Source organism: Tympanuchus pallidicinctus, unplaced genomic scaffold (assembly GCF_026119805.1).
Source record: "Tympanuchus pallidicinctus isolate F22 unplaced genomic scaffold, pur_lepc_1.0 scaffold17, whole genome shotgun sequence".
Taxonomy (NCBI): Eukaryota; Metazoa; Chordata; class Aves; order Galliformes; family Phasianidae; genus Tympanuchus; species Tympanuchus pallidicinctus.
The window spans coordinates 6,113,081-6,128,878 of record NW_026294690.1 but is presented as its reverse complement, the minus strand read 5'-3'; the positions used below and the strand labels follow the sequence as shown (position 1 = coordinate 6,128,878).

The 15,798-nt window shown below is 49.1% G+C and overlaps 1 protein-coding gene and 2 long non-coding RNA genes across 6 annotated transcripts in view; 2 read left to right on the top strand and 1 right to left on the bottom strand.

Annotated features, from left to right (window-relative positions):
- Positions 1-1,067: 1,067 nt before the first annotated feature.
- LOC128078678 (uncharacterized) lies at positions 1,068-4,300 on the bottom strand. 3 transcript variants are annotated; one of them, XR_008205742.1, is made up of 3 exons: positions 3,813-4,300; positions 3,353-3,441; positions 1,068-1,243 (listed from the first exon to the last, which is right to left on the bottom strand). It is a non-coding gene; the product is annotated as an uncharacterized LOC128078678 (long non-coding RNA). The 3 variants fall into 3 exon arrangements; XR_008205741.1 differs by having other exon boundaries at positions 3,353-3,430; XR_008205740.1 differs by lacking the exon at positions 3,813-4,300 and having other exon boundaries at positions 3,353-3,794.
- Positions 3,910-15,798, top strand: part of PHF2 (PHD finger protein 2) — an 81,665-nt gene continuing 69,776 nt past the window's right edge. For both annotated transcript variants that reach the window (XM_052679111.1, XM_052679110.1), the window contains exons 1-2: positions 3,910-3,927; positions 4,281-4,468. In XM_052679111.1, the coding sequence (XP_052535071.1) occupies positions 3,913-3,927; positions 4,281-4,468 (203 nt within the window). In that variant the 5' untranslated portion in view covers positions 3,910-3,912. The remainder of the gene's footprint in view (positions 3,928-4,280; positions 4,469-15,798) is intronic.
- LOC128078680 (uncharacterized) lies at positions 9,170-12,122 on the top strand. The gene is made up of 2 exons (XR_008205745.1): positions 9,170-10,276; positions 11,101-12,122. It is a non-coding gene; the product is annotated as an uncharacterized LOC128078680 (long non-coding RNA).

The following is a 15,798-nucleotide window of genomic DNA, read 5'->3' as shown; positions in this document are numbered from 1 at the left end:
TAGCTCAGAATGCTCTGTGTTACCGTTCAGGATAAGTTGTGTCATGCTCCTTGTATGAACTGAACTGCAGAAGGAGCTTCAAGTCTTCAACACAGCCCTTCCTTGGGCCATGGTACTGCAGTGGATGGAGGCCGAAGGCAGCTCTCACACGGCAGCGTGCTTTGAGTGATAACAGAATAGGAGCCCGACTGCCGTGTTGTGAAATCTTGTTCACAAACGGTTTAAATGCATCGATGGACGTTCTGCATGAGGCTGCACGCTTGCCGTGACACCTGAGCAACTGTGACCAGCATCACTTTCAGAAGGCTTCTGCGTAGTGCCCAACCGTGCTGGCTGCTTCCAGGGAGAAGAGAAGCCCGCTGTAGGCAGGCACTGGGAAGCAGGCAGCGGCTGTGGGTGCAGGAAGGAGGGATGGCTGTGTAGAAGCTGTGTGCTTTCGAGTGCCAAGCAGTGCCGGAGCTCCCGCCGCCCCGCTTGCCTGCAGAGGGCTGCCGAGCACAACCGGGCCTCTACTGAAACGCTTCCCAAATGCTGGGGCGTTCCGTTGTGCGTAACCCAGATGCAGCAAATGACGGCCGCAGCCGGGCTCGGGGCCGCTAACAGGCCTGCTCCCACAGCACGGGACAAAGCGGAGCTGAGCTACGAGGCCTCTCCGTGAGGCTCCATGGGCTGGCATGGTGTGCTCCTGGGCTCTGCATTCACTTACTCTGTATGTAAGTATCCTGGAGGTTCACTTTGCTGTGAGGTGTGTGAGGAGCGAGAAGGCGTAGCTGGCACGATGCCTCCTGGGCTCCGAACGTCAGGACCACGTTCAGTGCAAACACTGCTCTCACCAAACCGCTCGCTCCTGTCGCTGAGCAAAACGTGGCAGCCATCCTGCTGCTTTACACCCCGCTCCTGCTGCCCTTCCCGGGCTCTGCTGGCTGTGGCTGGGGGAGGAATCCCTGCTCGCTTCCCGCTGCGGCACAGCAGTACTGAGAAGCAGGGCAGGAGAGGACGGACTGTGAGGGACTTCCCAAACGATTGGAGTTTTATCCTCCAAGAAATGCATCTGAGACTTTAAAATCTTATAAGAGAAACTGGTAAGTTTTTATTGGCCTCTGGTAGGATGGGCGTTTGGGTTTCATGTACCCTGCCAGACTCTGGTGACCCGTGCTGAAGACAGTGTTGTCGTCAGAATGATGCTGATGTCCAATAAAGTTGCTCCCTCGTGTCAAGGTTCTGTGTAACATGAGATTGTGTGCTGAAATGAAGCAAAAGAAGAGTGTTTAAGTGGGAAAGCACAGGTATGGAGTGATAAATGCAATCTGTGTTAACTGTTACGAAGTCCATTCTTTAACTAAATCTTTAAGCTAATTTGCTATATGAAAGAGCCATTTAACCTAGCCCTCTTTTACAATTTCAATTCTTCCTTCCTTACTTTGGTTCAGAAGCCAAGATAGCACAGTACAGCGTTCTGTGAGATCTAAGCAATCAATGTTTTTAAGATGTGGTGTCAGATGGGGAACTCTGGAAGAGAGGTATGCAGTCACCACAAGCTCCTCTCTTGCTGAAGCCCAGTGATCCCTGTTGTTTCAAGGTTGCTTTCATGGACAGCTTCTTTGTGAACATTTATTTAAAGAACAGATATGGTCAAAGGGAAAAAAAACCAAAAACCAAAAAACTTGATTTACTTCTCTGCACTAGCATGGAAATAACTCTGGGGACAATGTGTCTATAGCTACAGAGCACCATAAGTAAAATAAGCTTATGTAGCACTTGCTGTAGAGCAAATAGATAGGACAAACGCTTCAAAATGATAAGAACATCTGGAAAGTTCAAGAAATGGCAGCCCAGACCGCCACTGCAAGAGCATCTGACTCTATGAAAATCAGTGAATATGTTTAAACCTCTCCTGCAAAGCTGAGAGGTTCTAACAGATGTGGCAGTGAGGAGAGGACAAGAAAGGTGCTCACAGCCCATGCAGCAGTTGTCTGGGCCTCGTCTCCTCATCCTGCATTATCATAGACTCATAGGATCATTACGGTTGGAAAAGATGTCTACAATCATCCAGTCCAACCACCCACCTACCAGCAGCTCACTAGCTCACTAACCACGTCCCTCAGTGCCACATCTCCATGTTTCTCGAGCTCCTCTGGGTGACACAGCCCGTTCCAGCACCCAGGTGACACAGCCCTTCCAGCACCCAGCCACTCTTTCAGCGTTTTTCCTAATATCCAACCTGAACCTCCCTTGGTGCGATGTGAACCCAAGTTACGCCCTCGACTTCTGCTTTCCGGGTTGAAACACTGAGCAATTAAAATCTCGATAGTTCAATTCAGGCTGAAATGGGGGCTGTGTTTTTCGCAGGTATATACTTCTGCTGCTCAGCACTGAGGAAAACAGACACTTTGTGTATCTCAAGATGTCGTTCAAAACAACTGAGTCATGATGTAGGCCTATAATCTCAGTCCTGTGTTACCACACCTTGAGCTATGCCAGAAATTCAGTTTCACTGGTAAACACTCGTGGTGGGCCCAGGAATGCCATTCCCTGCACTAGTTCACACGTAGCTCTGCATGAGCACTGCCTGAAAGTCACTTCTGTGGCACAGGAATCCAAGGGGCAAGGCGAGCAGTTTTGACTGTCTCTCTTCAGTCAGCCTAGATAGGTTCTGCCTGTATCAACAGTGGCTTTTTCTCTCTTAGAGCCCAGTGAACCATGCAGCCAAACTTTGGGAAGCCCTCTCTTATTCTTCTGACATTGCTTTATCTGATTTTTTCCCCCTCCCTCCATCTCCGCTCTGTCTCTTGACACTGCAAAACCTGAAGTTATTTGGGCCCTTGAATTTTCTTTGTCCACTACAGGGTGATTTTGGATTTGGCAGACTGCTGAAAAAACACCTAGAAACGCCCGTTTTTTCTCTTTTTGCTCTAAGACAGATAGATATTATCCTCCCTCTGAAAATGAGATGGATTCAAGACACCAAATCAGTCATAACTAGCACTTGCACATCAGCTGTGACACTTTGTGACTACTTTGCATGGCGTTCTCATACTTGGAAGGGACAAGTGTCAGCAGCTGTTGAAGATGCTCAGGACGTGTGTCCCAGCAGAACACCCTGAAGCATGCCTTCCAAAACCACCCAGACGGAGGTCTTAGGACTCTGTGCAAAGGGAGGGAGAGAAGTTCTGCGTTCTCAATCTCAGCTCAAACTCAGGGGTTCCTCTTTTGCCTTCGCCACCACCACTCACTCATCTAAGAGGAGGAAGCACCGTGGAGTTGGGCTTTTGCAGCTGACAGGAGTAGTGGTGCAGGCGACTCTCGGCAGGTACCCCACAGCCCATGGCTCTGGTAGGTGCAGGGCTTTTACCTGCAGCTCCGGGGTAGGAGCCCAGCGTGCGACAGCGATGGGGCTGGCCCTGATGGAAGTGGTGGGTGCCTTCCAAACCTACAATATAACTCCAACAAACAAATGACTTTTATTTTTCTTTAATAGTAACCAACACGCACTCAGGTTGTGTTCCCAGGCCCTCCACCCCTCCGGGTCGCACTCCCGCTCTCAGCACAGCGCGGTACCCGCAGCCGCGGATTGCTGCGCCTGCCGCGCAGTTCGCGCGCTGCCGGGGCACACAGACGCGCACAAACACACTCACATACGCGGAGCAGCGGCTCGCTCAGCGCTCCCTGCGCTCCGTGCCCCGTCCCGCGGCGCTCCCCGCCCCGCCCCGCCGCGCCCAGGCCACTTTCTTTCCCGAGTCCCCGCGGTGGCGAGGCGCAAAACCGCGCGGCCCCCCCGGGCGCGGAGCCCCGCGGCGCGCAGCCCGACTCACCGCGGCTTCCTCCCGGCCGCGCGCTGCCGCCTCGCCTCGCTTCGCCTCCCCCTCCTCCGCCGCCCGCCCCAGCCCCAGCCCCGGCAGAGGAAATATTGCAATGTTGCAAGCTGACGTAAGGACATTACAAGGAAAGGGCTACATTTCGGAGTGTTTATGAAAAGCCTCGGTACTGTACTGTCACCAGGGGGCATGCAATATAATGCATTTCGCCAAACATTTTGAATAATAATCATTTAACAACAACAACAACAAAAAAGCCCCGGTCCGGTCGGCGCTCGCGGAGCCGGAGGAACCATGCAGCCAAACTTTGCGAAGCCCTTTCTTATTTTTCTGACATTGCTCGCTCGCCCTTGAGGAGCCGTAATTGCATTATCTGATTTTTTTTTTTTTCCCCTTCTTTTCTCCCCCCTTCCCCCCCTCCCCGCTCCGTCTCTCGACATCGCAAATTCGCTCGCGTTTCGGAAGGAGCAGCCGCCAAAGCTACCGAGCGGCAGGAGCCGCCGCCAGCCCCGCTCGCCTCTCCGCGAGTCCGGTGTTGTTTTGAAGGGAGCTAACATGGCGACGGTGCCCGTCTATTGCATCTGTAGGCTGCCCTACGACGTAACCCGCTTCATGATTGAATGCGATGCCTGCAAGGACTGGTTTCACGGCAGGTAACACAAAGAGATCGGGCCTTTTCCCCCCTTTCGCCGCGGTCCCCCCCCTCTCGCTCGGTGCCTTTCGCCTCCTTTTCTCTCCAGGGCAGAGCGCGGCGATGGTGCCGTTGGAGCCACCGCCGTGTGCAGTTTTCCAACAGGCCTTTTTGGAGAGGAGGAGGAGGAGCCACTCTGCCCCCGTCTCTCTCTCTCTCTCTCCGCGTTGTATTTTTTTGTTTTGTTTTGTAAATTTTCCTTCGATTCCCCGCACAAAGCCCCCCCCCCATCCCCCTTCCTCCCCGGGGCTCCGGTGTCATCGGGCCGGGGGGGGCATTGTGCTTCTTTCCTCGGGGCGGGCGCCGCGGGGTGCGCGGAGCGGAGCGCGGACCGTGCCGCCGGCCGCCTCAGCCCGGCTACGGGGCCGCTCCGCCGGCCGGGAGCGGTCGGGTCGGGCCGCGTCCCGCACCTCCCGCCTCGTCCTCTCGGTTACGGACCCAGGGCGGCGGGCTCGGGCTCGGGCGGCGTGAAGCCGCGTCCCGGGGAGGCGGCGGGGCTCGGCAGCGCTGTCAGCGGGTTCCACGCCCGCGGCTCCGGGCCGGGCGCGCCTCGCCTCGCCCGCGCGGGGATCTCGGTCCCCGCACCCCCCTCCCCCCACACACACAAACCCCGCCGCCGCGCTCCACGGCCCTGTTGGGGCAGCCGGGTGTTTCCCGTCTGACAGGGCTGCCATCGCCGGGCCGGCCCTGCGGCTTAACCCTTGGCGGGGCGACTGGGCGGGGCGCGGAACGGGCGGAGGGGGAAGCGCGGGGCCGCGGCGGCTCCGCAGGGCGAGGGGAAGCCCCTCCGTGTCGGGAGCCGCGGGGGCGGGCGGGGCGGGAGAGCGCCGGCCCTGAGGCGGGGCGGCGGCGGCGGCGGCCGTGCGGGGAAGCCCCGGCAGCAGCGAGCCCGCCCCGCGCGGCACGGCCCCCGCCTCACGGGGAGGGAAGGAGGGAAGGAAGGAAGGAAGGAGGGGCTCCCCGCGGCTCCCGGCGCTGCCCCCCGCCCCGCCGCCGCCGGGGGAGACGAAGGGGGGACGCGGGAGAGTTTGTTTAGGGCGGACAAAGGCGGACTTCGGCCCTCGATTCATTTCGCCCTGAAGCTTTGTCATGGAAAGCGAGCGCGGGCGGCTGCCGTGCGGGAGACAATGGCAGAGCGGGCGTACTTGAGTTAATGCTGTGTGGAACTGAACTTCGGGAGCGTTGGAGCGTTTGGGGTCGTTGGGGTTTTTTTCCTTTTTTTTTTTTTTTTCCTTCCTCCTCTGCGAGAGACGGGGAAGTTGGTTAAGGACGCGGGGAAGGAGCGCCAAGCGTGGCTGTGCGATGTGTGCTGGAAGCGATGCTGGCTGTACCCGAGCAGGACAGCGCCGCGACTGCATCTCCCGCGTGTCCGAGGGGAGGTGCCGGGCTCTGTGTCAGGGCAGCTGACCGACGGAGGGGGCACAGGGCCTTTGCTCTGCCCCAAAGTAGCGCCCCAGAGGTGGGTTTCATAGTGAGCAAAACTGAGGAGACCGCACTCCGAGGGAGCCTCAGATAACCGTGTTGGAGAAAAGAGGTGGCTGATGGAGTAAGGAACCACCTGTATCTGTCCCTGTTTGATTTGCTCGATGTTGTATGAGACAATAAATCATCAGCTGTGAAAAATATACACTGGGATTTGGTCGTGGAGAGTTGTCCTGTCTCGTTCCTAGGTGCTCAAAGCACTGTTGGTGTTAATGCCTGTATAGTTGCTGCACTGCAACAAAAGTGACCGAGTGTGCAAAGCTCTGCACTCTTAAAGAGGCTTGCCCATTTAGAAACGATTTCTTTCTCTTTTCAACGTACACAGAGCACATTTCAGAAAAAAAAATGCCATTCCTGTTTCGGTTCTGTAGAAGCAGGTCAGGGGTTTTCATGCTTCCTCCCTGACCGTAGCTTCCAGATATTTCAGTACATGTTTTTCCAGGTTCTGTTCACATGTCAGGTGTGGTCCCCTAATGCTGGGTAACGTCTTTGTGGCACTTCAACGAATCTGACGGTAAACTCGTATTACTAAAATATTAAAAGTAAGTTAAACTTGCTCAGTGCCATTTAGAAGCTGGAAGGAGAGCTGGGCCATCACCACATGACTGATGTGCGCTTCCCAGCCCAATGCTGATGTGCCATCGACTGTGGTTGGAAGCGACCGCTCTGCGATGTGTCCTGAAGGAGGGCTGGGAGGGACGAGCCAGGCTCTCGGGGCCTTCAGGTCTCACTCATCACGGGAACTTCTGTGATCTGCAGACAGGATTTCTCATGTGAAGCAGCATTAGAACTTTCTTTATAGATCCCCAGTTAATCCTCACATGCTTCTGAGCAGTTGCCCACTGCTGTATCTGAACTTTTGTGCGGCAGGAGAAAGTGGTACATCAGAGGCTTCCCTCCTTTTTCTGGTCGCTGCTCTGGAGCTAGGCCTGCATGCAGCAGAGTCGCTGCAATAGCATATTGGGTTGAATTGATGTACATGGCAGGTAGGTTTTTTCTGCTGGACAAAGGCGTCTGTATTGGTTTTGTGCACGGGGTGTTGCTGATCTCTAAGAAGAAAGGTCATCATTGGCTCTGTTCCTTTCTCTGCAAAGCTTTCAGAGGCCCTTTGTTACAGCTCCATATGTTACCCATCATCAGGGCCCCCAGCCGCTGTTTATGAGGCGTACTGAACTGTGCAGCCACCGGCGTGTTCGCAGAGCACTGCTTTGTGCCTTCTTATTAAACCGACTTTCAGTCATTTCTGTGCTTCCAGCCCTGGAGAGGACAGGGACGGTCTTAGAGACAAAAGGAAAAGAAATGCCTCTGCAGACAGTGGAGCAGGGCTGTTGGACACCACTGTTTGTAAGGACAGAACCTTCGCCATAGAGATTCGTAGAGCTGGGATGCTTTGAGATCCTGACTCTCGTGCTCTTCAGGAGTTGTGCTGGTCCTGCTGTTGCCTTTCCTCCGCTGCACCTAAACTGGCAGAACAGTTCTGTAGCGCAGCACTCCCAGGTTTCCCTGTTGCAGTTACCCTGCTGGATTCCTCAACTTTCATGAGACTGAAAAGTGGGAACCCAAGGAAGGAGCCACCAAGGTCACATGGAAATCCTACAGCCTGTATGTACGCAACGGCCTCTGGTAGTTGTGGTCACTGAATTGACATGGCAGAATCATTTGTCAGAGCATGCCTTGTGAGCAGCACCACCTTGTCTGCTTCTGGATGGTGGTGGTGGTTAGCATCTATGAAGCTGCATAGGGTTTAGGAGCTGCCCCTTTTAGAGATGCCCTCTTTTCCTGTGCATCATTGCTGCAGCTCGGAGCAGCTGTGCTAGTTTTGCTGACAGTCTGTGGATGCAAAGTCTTAACAGGTGGATGTAGTTACACTTAATAGCAGGCTTCCAACTACTCAAGTCACCTGTGACTGGAGTTTGCAGAACTCAAGGCAAGGTGAGTCCTTTTGCTCAAGTTTGTTCTGCTAGAAATCTGTTCTGGGTTATTCTTTCATGTAGGTGGAAGGAGGTGAACCATTTATTTCTCTGCAATGGTTGTTTTGTTACCAGTACTTGTAATATCTGTATCTGCTCTTTTTGATGTAGGAGGATCATACAATATTTAAATAAAATGACCCAGAGAAGATTCAGGTTGGATGGTAGGCAAAATTTTTTCTCCAAAGAGTGGTCAGGCTCTGGAAAGGGCTGCCCAGGGAGGTGGTGGAGGAGTTAAAGGAACATTCAGATGTTGTGCCGAGAGGCGTGGTTTAGTTGGGGAAATATTGGTGGTAGGTGGAGAGTTGGTCTGGATGATCTTGAAGGTCTTTTCCAACCTTAATAATTCTATGACTTTATTTTCATATTTATTTTCCTGTATTTAAACTTGCAAACTTATTGCCACTGTTATAGCTGCAGCGATATCTTAGTACTATTATAAAATGTTTAGCTAACTAGAAGTTGCTATTCCAATTCCTATAGCAACATAGGGTTAGGATGATTTTTAGCTGTAGAATCTTGATGCATGAAATGAACTCCATCTGGATTAAGAAATACACTTGTTATTACATTGCAAAACTGAAAACTGCGTATGGGGAAGATGCAGCTCTTCTACTGGAACATTCAGCGTTGTCTTTTTCTTAAAATAGGTCTGTCTTTGCCTGGCAGTGTCTGGGTCCTCTCTTTTACATGGCTGCATCACCAGCTGTGGTCGAATCTGAACATAAATATACTTAAAGATAGGATAATCCTAACTTTTAGGTGATCCTAGAAGTACCATTCAGTTTCCCAAAGTACTGTCACAATGGAGGGAGTTACTGAGGTTAATTGTCGATTGTGCAGAAAAGATTGCGTTTCATTTTGAGAGTTCAGATAGGACAAGGAAGTAAATTATTAGTTTAATGTTATTTCAGGTTTTCCTGAAGAGTTTGTCAGCTTTACAGTCTGCTGGAGACCAGAGCAGGCATTTGTGAAGAAGCTGGATGAACACCAATCCTGGAATGTGGTTCCTTACGGATGATCCGTTCCAGGAAAAAAAAAAAGAAAGAAAAAGTTTGTTGCAAAGTGTTTTTATGGACCCCATAGACCATGCTGATTGTTCTGGATGAACTGTCCATACAGCCACTGTAGTGAGGTTTGTTTCCCTTAGAAAAAAGCCAAGAAAAAGATTTTTATATATATATGTATGTATATATATATGTATATATATTTATATATATGAGTTGTGAGTATGGTATGTGAAGTTTTGAACTCATGATAAAATGAGTATATATAAATGAACGAGTGCTCCCCAGCAGCACAGGCCTTTGGCTGGGCTGTGCTGAGCTCAGGCCAGCAGAAGCAGGGCTGCACCCTCCGCAGGTGCTGTGCTGTTACCAGGAAAGTGAAAGCGATGTCGTTTCTCAGGCAACAAAAGATCAGTTCTGCGAGAAAACTGGGGCTTGATTAACCAACCCGCCGTGCTTTCCTTATTGCTAAATAGCTCTGTAATGAAGGGAATGGATAAAAATATCTTGAAAAAGTGATTGCGGCGGTGTAGCTACGAATGGAGAAAAAATGGCGAGGAGAAAATATGTTCCAGATGCATTATAGGCCTCTCTAGACCCAACTGCTAATATTACCGTAGCATATTTTCCCCTTTCCAATCAACGTGCTTTTTCCAGTGGATGCAGCCTCCTGTTATTTGGGTGCCTGCAGTTACAGGTGCCCGGCTGCGTCCTGCAGGCCGGCTGCCTGCGGTGGCCCTGCAGCTCAGGAGGAAGGCTCCAGAAAAGCGATGTGGCTCCTTGCTGTGCTCACAGGGGTAAGATTCAGGAAGCAGGGTTAGCCTAGGATGTGTTCCCTTCAGTTCTCTGATAGCGTATCCACAGCGAAAGCTAATGGCGTTTTTACAGCCTGGTTAGCTGTGCTGTGTACGGCCGCACAGGCTGCAGCCTGGGTACGGTTTGTACAGCTGTGTGATTGCACAAGGGCTGAGCAAACACTCGGTGCCTGGAGCAGTGCAAAGCTGGCTTCGCTCTGCCCTTGTGGGTTTGTGTTACGCTGTTGGGCCGCAGCGTTGGCGGGACGGCTGTGATTCGTGCCCATGCCGAGCAGTGCGCTGTGCTTTCACTTTCACAAGCAAGGCATCTTTCTTCCTGCTCTAAGCTTCATTAACAAAACTTCACAGCTCTCACAGGCATTCCACTTCTGTCACGGCAAATGTAAAACCCGACGAGTAGTATTGCATTTTTGTTACAGCGTACTTCCAGTGAACACAACTCATCTTCTGCATGGCACTGACCTTCTGGTTGGTAGGGCTGGTTGTCCTGCTTGCCGTAAGTTCTGTATATAAAATAGCTAGTGCTTTCCCAGGGCATTTCATTAAGCAGGGCTGTGATATGTGATAGAGGCGCTGGGGTCTCGCTTTGGGGTGGTGTAGAGAGCAAACTCTGGAGCGAGCTGGATTTCTCACAGTAGCCATTTTCTGTGCTCAGCCCGCGGCAGGGAGCACAGCCATGTGTGTCTGTGTATTAGAAACTCCTAGACTTGCTGAGTGATATAAATAATAATTCCTTTCCAGGTTTTTATTTGAAAACAATAAGGCTGTGCATGAGCTATTTTAGGGCATCGTGCACCATCTATTTTGAGATGTGATCTTGCTGCTCGTTGCATCCAAATACCTTTCAGATAGAGTATATAGAAATAATAAGGTTTTCAGCAGATTTCTTGTATTCTATGATTCTCCTCTGTTAATTGCTATGTTGTGTAAATTATGTATCATCTTACTTGCAAGATATATAAAAAATATTGCAGACATGAAACGACACCAGCCATAGATCAGTGAGTATTATACTTTAAAACAAGGCTTCCTAAACTGCTAGTCCAGTGCAATCTGAATATGCAAATGTACTCAGTATTTTTTCCAGATACGCTAATTAATACATAGGATTTATAATGCAGTTGCTGCTGCACCTGTCTTTTTGATGGTATTGTCATAATAACAGGAGATGCAGTTTAGGTTTATCCTCCACATAATGGCCAAGTAGCTCTTGACAGAAAGTCACAGAGAGATGAGTGGTGGTGTCCGTGCTCACTGAGGATGCAATCTGGTCAAGCTGCAAGAGTTCCCTCTTGTTCTGCTATTTTGTTTTCTCCATAGCTGGAATTCCAGCCAGGGAGTGCATCCAGCATGCGAGGAGGTAATTTCCTCGTGGTCTCAGAGAGTGAAACCCCCTTCTTGCTGAGCTTCTGCAGGCATCTGGTGGGGTTGGTGTCAGAGGCTGAAGAGAGGAAGGATGCCTGCCGTGGGGAAGGGGAGTTGCCCTGCTCACCGCCTCCAGGGCAGATCACTGGGAGGGATCACCTCCTGCTGCAGCTTAGCAATGGGCCCACAGTCCTGCGCCGAGAACAGAGGCTTTCACTGTCAGCTCCATATGCTCACACAGCTGTGTCGTTCTCTAACATGAGCACATCCAGCTTTTATCCACTATTAGTAGGTAATCGAGTCAGGCACAGAGTTAAGCAGGAATATATTCTGTCATGAAAAAGGACCACAGAATTTTGAAAATGAAAAGCGCTTCTGCATTTTGTATTTTCCATTATTCATCTGATCTCTGAGAGCAGTTGCAGCTACACTTGCCCTTTTGTTTTTAATGAGTTGCCTATGGATTCCATTTCATGTTCCTCCTGTATATACAGTACATTTGCTCTCAGGGAGAACATTTTTCCTGAAAGTTTTCATCTGGCACAGAAGTGGGGAAGAAAGAGAAATATTTGAGCTAAGGATCATTAGTTGTGATTTCTTCTTCAGCCTCCTTTCTGTGCTGTTAACATCTCAGTGGTAAAGAGCAGAAACGTGAAAACTGGCAGGAATGATGTTCCTATCTCATATGTGCCATTCACAAGTCTGAAAAGGCTGGTTGAGATATAGGCAAATTATAGTGATTTTTTTTTTTTTTTAATCTAGTTAATACATAATCATTACTAAAAAATAATAATGCTCATAATCTTCCTGTGTTCCTTTGGCTCGATGACACTGTGCACTGTGTTTGAACAATGGGATGAAGTCTTTGGCTTTCTTGGGGTTTGCATGTGTAGTATGTGTGATTATAGTATGCATTTATGATTGTTCATCTGTATAAAAATACACTTATTAAACGTGGGCCATGTGGTTATGATTTACCCTTTCTACTCAGATCTTTATTATGAGTAACTTGGTGTAGATCAGTGTCTCATTGTAAATTTCTAGCAACAGGTACTTCAAAGTCTTCAGCATTCCAATCCGGATAGAAACGAATGCAAACGTTTTTCATTACTTTCTTGGATGAGCACAGAATAACATGAGAACACATGAAAGAGCCACTGATTGTTTTTCAGGAATACAACCAAATGACCAGAGCTACAGCAAAGTTTAATGCCCTGTATTGAGCGTCTCCCCGGGGTCCATGGATCAGGCAGAAGGCTGAAGTGAAAGGGTTCAGCCTTCAGCTGTTGTGTGGCCTGGGTCTGTGCAATGGAAGTGTCTCCTGGGTCACAGCTCTGTCCATCTGTGATGGAGAGAATAGCAAACTTGCAGGGCTGTTAAGTACTTTTTCCATCGTCACCTTAGAAATGTAAGTCACAGAAGCACCATCAAAAGCAGCCAGGCTCAAGAATGACCAAGAACCTTTATGCTGCTTCCCCACTGTGTGTAATCTAGCTAGAAAAGAAGTCCATAGGCAATCTCTTAGCAATCTCCATTCATTCATGTCTACTTTTTGTGTATGAAACAGTAATGCTTGTACTCTATTTTAGTTGCTGGGTAGGGGTTGCTCACTCTAAAGACTTGCCTGATTTCTGGTCTGGATACACGACCTCTCAGTTAAGCTTTAACATTGAAAGTCGTACAGATGGCAGAGAGTGCTGGAGAATATCTGAGGAAGATCACAGTGCCATTTCCTACGCTTCTGTCCTGCCCCTGTAGGCCTGCATGGATGGATGAGGTGATCTTGAAATGCTAGGACTGGTTCTTAGAAGACCCTTTAGATTTGCAGACGTTAATGCTGCTGGACGGTGTTCTGAACACTTACGTATTCTTATCAAGAAACCTCACCTGTCTAATGATGAGGAGAAGCCAACAAATTCATTTATGAGCTGTTCTAGTGACTTATTGTTTCAGTTCTGACCAAAAAAGTTATGGGATTTCCATTCTGTTTGCTTAGTTTCTGTTTCTACATGCGGTATCTTATTATTTTGTGTGGTGAGCCCTCTTTCTTGGTCAGCCCTTTCCATCAACACGTTGATGTCCTCCTGCTAAGAGTCACCATGCTTCTTTAATCAGAAGATACATCTGTTCTTCTGAGTTTGGCTGAGAAAGTTGTTGAGCATTTATTGTAGAAATAGTTGCTTCATTTGAAGAGTAATTCTCTGGGTTTTCAAAGAATTAAGAGAAAGAATGCATTTAACTTCTGCAGAATCTCTTTGTCAGATGTTCCATGCCTTCTGCACCAACTTTGTCTTCACATTGTACTTAGAATACTATAAAGTGTGTCAGAAGTGGTACTGATGGTTGTTGGTTTTTACATCTGCAGCTGCATTTCATCCTATGATGTTAGTTGTAGTCTCCTGTAGTTTTACTCTCACTTCATTATTATTATTATTATTGAAAGCTATCCTGGATTATTAATCGTAGAATGGCCTGGGTTGAAAAGGACCATAATGATCATCTGGTGTGGACCCTCCTGCTGTGGGCAGGGCTGCCAACCACTAGACCAGGCTGCCCGGAGCCACATCCAGCCTGGTTTTGAATGCCTTCAGGTCATCCTAACGACACAGAAATTTTCATTGAAATGTAAATCCTTTTATTGTATTTCCTTGTATATGTATTTCCTTGTACAGTAGCTGTAGATAAGGCCTACGAGATCTTGTGGACTGAGTAATAAAAGCTGAGCACTATGCAGGGGAAAGACTCAGTGTTGACAAAGCTGGTAACAAGGATTCAGGTAATGACATGCCGCCCTTTGGATGAGTATTGAACCAATTACCCAGCATCGTGCTGGAGGAGCTGCCCTGCTGGAAGAGGTGTCCTCAGCACTAAGCAGGCAGCTCTGCTCTGACCACATGCAGTCATTGGAGTGCTGTATGGTGACTTGTTACGATGTTCATTCCATGAACAGCACTTTCACCCATTGCTGCAACACAATTGATCTTCTAGCTGGAATGTGCAGTGAAATCATAGAGTCACAGGACTGTTTGATTGGAAGGGGCTGCTAATGGCCATCTGGTCCAACTGCTCTGCACTGAGCAGGGACACCCACAGCTCCGTGAGTGCTCAGAGAGCATGCAGCCTGACCTTGGTGTCTGCAGGGATGGGACACCGCTGCACCTGCCCTGCACTGATGTGCTGCAGCTATCTCTGTGCCTGGGAGAACTGCAGAGCACAAAGACAGCCTGGATTTAAAGTTGCTGTGTAAGCTATGAGAGTCAGAACTGTGCACTAAGTATGTTGGCAGTTTGAAGACATTTGTATTTTCAGACACACTGGTTAAACATGGGTATTAAGGCAGAGGAAATGGAGATGGAGCTGCAAGATTTTTTTCCTGGCTTTGCTCCTCGTTTCCTTCTGAGTTTCTGTCCATCAGCTGACGTGGCTGGGGTTTGGATTAACTCTCACACTTGTGGTATGGAGTGTATAGGTAACAAGCTGATAGCAAACTGGCAATAATACTGATCCATCTTACCTATGGGGTGCAATAACATGTAATTAGAACATAGCAAGTGGTTTGAACTTTTTGGATAAAATATCCCTTGTACTCCTCATAAATATTTTAAATATAAAATTGACAGAGTGAAGAAAATGAATAGCTTATAATTGCAAGAGAAAAGGAATAAGGGTTCTCCTGGCAGCTGCGGTCAGAACAGGGCCAGGAGTTTGTTGGGAAGGTGGGATAAAAGCACGGTGTTTGCTGGATGCCATCCTTAGTGCTAGCCAGGTTGCTTCTGACCCCAGATTGTGCAGCCACTGCTGCAGTGTTCTCTTTGCTCTCCTTCTGCCAGGCACACTCATGGCAAGTGTCTACAGATGATAGTTGTAACATTGTGCCCTGGTGGAAGCCTGGCAAACTTGTAATTGCATGGGCTCTTTCCCTGCTATCTAGTATGTTAAGAAAAGTGTTTCTTTAAGACAGAGCATGTATCCTGGGCATGCTGTGCAGCTTGCAGCTTGGCAGTGACATGGCACAGCAGAGGAATAACAAACTGCTGCCATTGTGTGTGTGTGTGTGTGTCAGTGCACTGAGCTCCTGGTATACGTGCTGTTTGAGTCAACAAATCTGCATACAGCTTACAGTTTCTAGAATGCTTCTCCTAGAAGCTTGGGGAGAGTCATTTGATCACTCTGTCCTTTTTTTTTTTAAAAAAAAAAAAAATAATAATAATAATTCATTTTCAATTTAATTTTATTTTCAGTTTCACTTTTTCTCAGCGGAAATTACCTGCTTTCACTTCGTAAATAGCTCAGTGGTTTCTTACCAGCTCGACTTTACTCTGGCTCACTGCAACAGAGAGAAAAGTACGTGAGCACATCCTCAGGTGATGTGCAGTGATCACGTTCTTTTGCTTTTTGGGCTGAATGTGGTGCATTGCCTTTGTTGAGTGCTGTGAGTATAGACAGATGCTTGTTTCAGATTCACTTTTGATGTTTGCAAGCTGTGTTACCTGAGGAGTAGATAGGCAGACTGGTGCCGTTAGGGTGGCTGCAATATCCAGCAGAAGCCATGTGCAGAACAGCTGTGAGGACATGGTGTAAATCCCCATGTTGCACTGAGTTTATCACTGGTGTGTCCCATTCACGAATGAGGGCAGCTCCTAACGTGCCTCA